At 34.3% G+C, this 6,046-nt stretch overlaps 2 protein-coding genes across 2 annotated transcripts; one reads left to right on the top strand and one right to left on the bottom strand.

Moving 5' to 3' along the window:
* Positions 1–3,460: 3,460 nt before the first annotated feature.
* On the bottom strand, positions 3,461–4,355 carry BX663DRAFT_481098 (uncharacterized protein; the record flags this gene model as incomplete). Its single annotated transcript, XM_051524350.1, has 3 exons — positions 4,331–4,355; positions 4,150–4,271; positions 3,461–4,088 (listed from the first exon to the last, which is right to left on the bottom strand). The coding sequence occupies exon 3, from the start codon at positions 4,073–4,075 to the stop codon at positions 3,461–3,463; it is 615 nt and encodes a 204-aa protein (XP_051377903.1). The 5' UTR covers positions 4,076–4,088; positions 4,150–4,271; positions 4,331–4,355.
* Positions 4,356–5,220: 865 nt separating this feature from the next.
* BX663DRAFT_278160 (uncharacterized protein) lies at positions 5,221–6,046 on the top strand (the record flags this gene model as incomplete). The annotated part of the gene is made up of 3 exons (XM_051521976.1): positions 5,221–5,388; positions 5,482–5,743; positions 5,829–6,046. Coding segments are annotated over exons 2-3 (475 nt in total), but the record flags the coding sequence as incomplete, so codon positions are not given.

Raw genomic sequence — 6,046 nt, forward strand, 5'->3', positions numbered from 1 at the left:
ATAAAATCAAGTTGAGATTAACGTAAAAGAAGGTAGACCAAAGACGATTATCCCGTTACTTGGAAGATTGATTGCGCGATCTTTTTATACTGGTCATTTTATCACTGCAGTGGATGCTGCCCGGAACTTACATGGTCAAGGGTATGATATTTCCACACAAACCATTCGCAGATTCCTAAAATCGTCCGACTTTGATTCGAAGATTAAGAAATCTGCATTACCATTGACAAATGAGCGTAGACGAAATCGTCTAAAATGGGCCAAAGCTCATAGAAACTGGACGGTTGAGGATTGGAAAAAGGTCGTCTTTAGTGACGAAACAAAAATCAATCGTTTGGGTTCTGATGGAAAGCAATGGACATGGGTTAAAAAGGGTGAACCTCTAAAAGACCGTAACGTCAACTTTAAGTACAAAGGTGGGGATGGAAGCTTAATGTTATGGAGTTGTTTCACACAACATGGTCTTGGTTTTATTGCCAAGATTGAGGGCGGGATGGACTCGTAATCATATTGTGAAATATTAAAAGGTGACTTTATGGAGACGCTCAAGGATCATGGCCTTTGTAAGAAAGATGTAATCCTTCAACAAGACAATGATTCAAAGCATACATCCAAATATACAAGAAATTGGTTCAAAAGAAATAAAATAAATGTCCTTGAATGGCCATTATACTCATCTGATCTAAATCCAATTGAAAACCTTTGGTTTTATTTGAAGTGCAAGCTTGCTGCCTATGATAGGCCACCAAAAAACATGGATGAGTTATGGGAGCGAGTTGCTGATGTTTGGTACCATAAAGTTACAGCCGAACTATGCTTAAAACACATAGAAAGTACACTAAGATGTGTTGAAGCAGTAATTAAAGCAAAAGGTGGTGCTATCAAGTACTAAACATAAAAGGTACGTTCTTCATTTCATTTTTCAATAAGCTATTGGCATTAAATTTTTATACGTATAACTTTTAATATTATTTTTTCAAATAAAACATTATATAATGAATATATGCTATAAGTATCATTAAAAAGAGGCAACTTCTGTCTTTCTGCTAGTATCTAGTATATACTACAGAGTACTTTACTTAATAAATAGACGATTTGTTATTGCGAATTTGCATAAATTACTTAAAGTTTCGAAACATTGCCACACTTTTGTGAGTCACTGTAAGCAGTGAATTAATAATTTAGGATTTATAATGATTGATAATGTAAACTTAGCCAATAATGGATTGGCATGATTGATATGATGAATTGGAGGTTTGAAGTCCAGATTAACAAGGAGAGCTAAACCAAGTTGACCACGATATCGATTATAGGAGTTCACCGGAATACCATAGGTATAGAATTGTTTCCAAGAGGGAATTGGATATTTGTTGGAAGATAGTAGCCATGTTTCAGTAATAAAGAGTAAAGATGACTTTTTAGCAATATTTAACACAGGATAAATATATTGTTTAGGGAGACCAGTAGCATTAAAAAGTGATATTCTCAATGGAAGACCACTCATTGGTTCAAATTAGTATGGGTGGAGTTCACATCATCTTCATCCATCGCACTCGCGTGAAATTTAGAAGATTCAGAAGTAGCAACGTCAAGCTCAAAGATGACCTCTTGTGGGCGACTGGAGTAGGGGTCAATAGTCAGTATGTCAGCAAGTTGGTCTTTGGTAATCCAGGTCTTATGGACAAAGAAACGCGCCACAGCATATTTAGCCGGACCACGAATATGAATGAGAGTTTTTTGGAGACGTTGATTATGAAGATCACGAGCAACCTGTTGACGTTGTTCAATTGATTCATTGGCATATTTGGGATCTTTGAGTACACTTCCATTACAGGGATCAAAAGTAGTATGGAGTTTGATGCTTCGTTTAGTTAACAGTTCTTGAAGTTCAGGAGCATAGTCATTATGGACGAGTACTACAACAATGTTACGGTCAGGGTAGTGTAGATCTAGGAGACGACCATTGTTGACTCCCAGTTTCTTGAAAGTAGTTCTTAACTTATCAAGGGGAGCACGTGCCTTGGTAGGTATATATAAGTATTGGAAACCTTGAGTAGCTGAAGGGGTTTGAAAGAAACGAGCAGCAGCAGCTTTGCGTTTCGCATGGTGTTGGACTAGATTCTTTTTGAGAGCTAATACTCTTTCTGGTTGGTGCCAGGGAGACGAGGAGAATTATGTTTCTGGAAGAGTAGGAAAGTCTTCCTCGTCAGTGCTAGGTTGAGCGGCGGCAGGAGGTAGTTGTGGTGGAGCTGATCTAGTGAGACGGAGTTCTTCAATAAGTTGTACAATTACTTTTTGTTGTTCTGCAAGTCGAGTGGTTAGTTGTGTGATTATTTTAAAAAGTGCTTGTACGTCTGGTATAGCATTATTGTCGAATTGGGTTTGGGTTACGAGAACGACAATGGTTGGGGTTGGAGTTGCTGTTGGGGGGGTACATTGTTAGATATATCTTCTACCATCCTTGAAGGAGCAGTAATGATATCAAGCATTTCGGGTGCAGGCATAATATGGGAGCATAAGGTACATTTGTAACAGGGTTGATAGTGGTGCGTTTTAGATGGAAAATCACCCTTATTGTGGTAGATGGTGACTTTTTTGCATTCAGGACATGGTATCGCTTTGCGATGTTCAAGGAAGCCTTTTGCAAGAGCTGCCAGTTCTTCTTCAGATAAAACTCAACTAGGAGGCTTATTATATTTATGTTGATTAGGCGGCATTTACCTAGTTATTGCGATGTTTTTCGAGGTGTTGAGGGTTTTGAATGTGTAGGTAGTGTTGTAAATGTCTTTTCAAGTTTAGTAATAGTGTTCTAATATGTCTCTATAATTTTTACACTTCAAATTCAGATGATGTTAGTTTTTTTTTTTTTTTTTTTTTTTTTTTTTTTTTTTTTTAGTATTAGACAAAAAAACAGTGCTTTTCAGATGCTTACCTGTAAAAATCTAAATCCCTAAAAGGGAAGCTGTGTTTACTACGGCGATTGATGAAAATAAAAAAAAATAAAAAAATTGATCAAGCTGATCTAGTGGGGAGGAACATGGAAGGACGATCGTAGCCATTCCAGATGTATGACGAAATGAGCGACATAATCTTAGCAGCATTATGATTCCTTTGCCACAATGTTCGACGGTTTTTGCAAATAAGAACACTGGAATCTTTCATATTTTCTACTTTTTTAAGCGAATCATCGTAGCATTTGTAGCCTATTTTTGATGTCTTGAACTTATCAATAGTTATCGCCAAAAGATCACCTTCTTTCTCCTTCCTCTTAATCGCCGTCCATAGAACACCAGTAGCACTGCATTTGTTTCCTTTAAGATTCACGCCATCTTTTCCAAACATTCCTGCCCCAAAAACTATTAGTAGGACCTTGGCGGCATCTTGACTAAACTTTGTGGGCCTCCGTTTTACTCTATATTATGACATATGTCAATTAACGTGAAAAAAAAAGTCTGTTGGCTTACTTGACCACAGTCATTCCTTGACCACATGAGCTATTTTTTTTCCTTTCTTCTTCTCTTTTTTTTTTCCTTTGCTTTCGGTCATATTTCTTGCCGCCGTTTATTATCATATTGACCATGATCTGCGCCGCTTTTTGCCTTTGTTGATATAAGTAAAACCGATCTTTTGCTCTTTGAAAGCCATAGAAATTGAACAAGACTTGTCTGTGGGGTAACATATACTCTACATACTTATCGTATACTTCAGATTGATTTGTCTTGGCCGAAGGCATTTCTGATTCAATAGACGTGATGCCTCCCACATTTTTCAGCCTTTCCATCTTTTTCTGATAGTTTGTGGATCCAGTCATAGTATAATATTCTTTCGTACTACATCCTCTTATTTGTTGGGCGTCCCCCAACCCAACAGCCGCAGTAAATACAGACTTCCTACCAGGATCGACAAAGGCAGGCCTAAAAGTACTCTCAACTTCATTATAAGTAAAATCTTGGAGCGTCAAGTCATGTAATACAACGATACTATCTTTGCGTCGTCTATTGAACACAAAGTCGATTGCAAACCCGTCTGACCTTACATAATTGTTGAACAAGATTGTATTCTCTCCATTTGGCATTAATTGTGATATACTATAGTTTATCAACAATTTACTATTAGTTTTTTTTTTTTTTTGGGGGGAGAGGGGCTCACCGCAAAGGGCTTGGTCACCCAACTTCGTTCAAGAAGCAATCCTCTAAACGCCCTTTTCCAGATCCAGAGCAAGCCTCACCAAGAAAAACAATCCGCCATATGCCACCCAATAAAGACTCTTTCTGAGAGATGGATATTAATATGGTAATCCATGATACATGTGAGCTCTTCATTTTCTTACTTTTTTTATTTATCTGAAAACTAACTGTTGTGTGTCTGAATTGATCTATCCATTCTTCCAAAAAAATATAAGCCAAATATCTAAAAATTAATTTTAATTCGTCCATACTAACATCGTCTGAATTTGAAGTAGAAATACTCTATTAAAAAAAGGAATAATTGACGGAGCTATAATCTATGCTGTATAAAGTTATTCTATGCAAAGTTTAATTAATTGTGAGGTATAGATAAAGTCTAATCTTTAATATTCAAAATTATAACCCTTTTATTAATACAATATTATATACATATGCACATGTATACAAATATACATGCACCCATAAGTACACTCATATATATAACCCATATATGCACCCAAATCGATACTTGTAAAAAATAAAAATAAAATAAAAATGTTTGCTTAGGTAATAAATAAGTTGAACAATAGGGGAAGAGGCAGTAATGCAATCCTACTCTCAACATTTTTTTTTAAAAATGTTTCAGTTTTATTTCTTTGGTATTTTACGTCGGACTAATGAATGTAATACTTTTTTTTATTAAAAAAAAAAGGTGGGGGGGGAAGCGAAAGAAAAGAGATGATACAGATAATGGACTTGTTGACCATTTAATTTTAATATAGAAAAGAGAATCAATCATTGTTATTTATTATAAAGATTTAATAAGAGAAAAGCGTAATTAAAGTATGATGGTGTTTAATTTTTTATTTATTTATTTTTTTATCTTTTTTATTTTTTATTTTTTTATTTTTTTTTTTTTGCTGATGTCAAAAATAATAGAGCCCTGGTATGAAATTAAGTGGAGAAGAAATGAAAATAAAATAAAATAAAAAAAAATTATTTATTTTTTCTTTTCTTTCTCTTCTTTTTTTTTATTTCTTTTCCTTTTCTTCTTCTCTCTCTCTTTTTTTTTTTATTTCTTTTTATTATAGAAAATATATTAGTAAAGTGTAAATATTGAAAATCCTTTGGTTAATATTGTACATACATTTCATTTTATATTACAATCATAACTTCTTCTTTGTTACTGTTAAATTATTTTACTCATCTCCGCAAAAAAAAGGTAAATATAATATTGTGTTTCGTTTCACTTCCCTTTTTTTTTTTTCTTCTTCTTCCTTTGACATTTATCTTCTATTTATTTTATATTAAAAAGAAAAAATGTCTTCTCAGCCAACAACACCTAATCCAACACATATTCAATCTTCAACTACGATTCATCATTCACCTTTATTTAAATCACCCAAGTTAGAAAATAATCCGATTTCATTGCCCCTGGAAAAGAATACAGTTACACAAAATAATTCTATTGTTACCAACTGTACTACTCATGACTCGGTTTCAAATCAACAAATATATCCCTCTTTTGCTCCAACAAAATACAATCAAAACATTATTTCTATGGACAGACGTTCTATGTAAAAAAAAAAAAATCATATACATTCATCATCATCATCGTAGTTGATATGTATACTTATATTTCCCTTTCCTTGATTTTGATAGAATTGATGTTCAGCTTCATACAAGAATAGATCGGGGATTCTTTTTAGCAGATAATGATTGGACATGTTATCGTCGCAATTATTTTCAAGTCAGTGGTACGTTCTCTCTGGATGGTGTTAGTATTCTTTATGAGGGACAAGAATTACCTTGTCTTGTTCGTCTTGATAATCATTTTGAAGAAGTTGAATGTTTTATGTTGGGTATTCATGCACGTCTTG

Source organism: Cokeromyces recurvatus (genome assembly GCF_025118155.1).
Source record: "Cokeromyces recurvatus strain NRRL 2243 chromosome Unknown BX663scaffold_48, whole genome shotgun sequence".
NCBI lineage: Eukaryota > Fungi > Mucoromycota > Mucoromycetes > Mucorales > Mucoraceae > Cokeromyces > Cokeromyces recurvatus.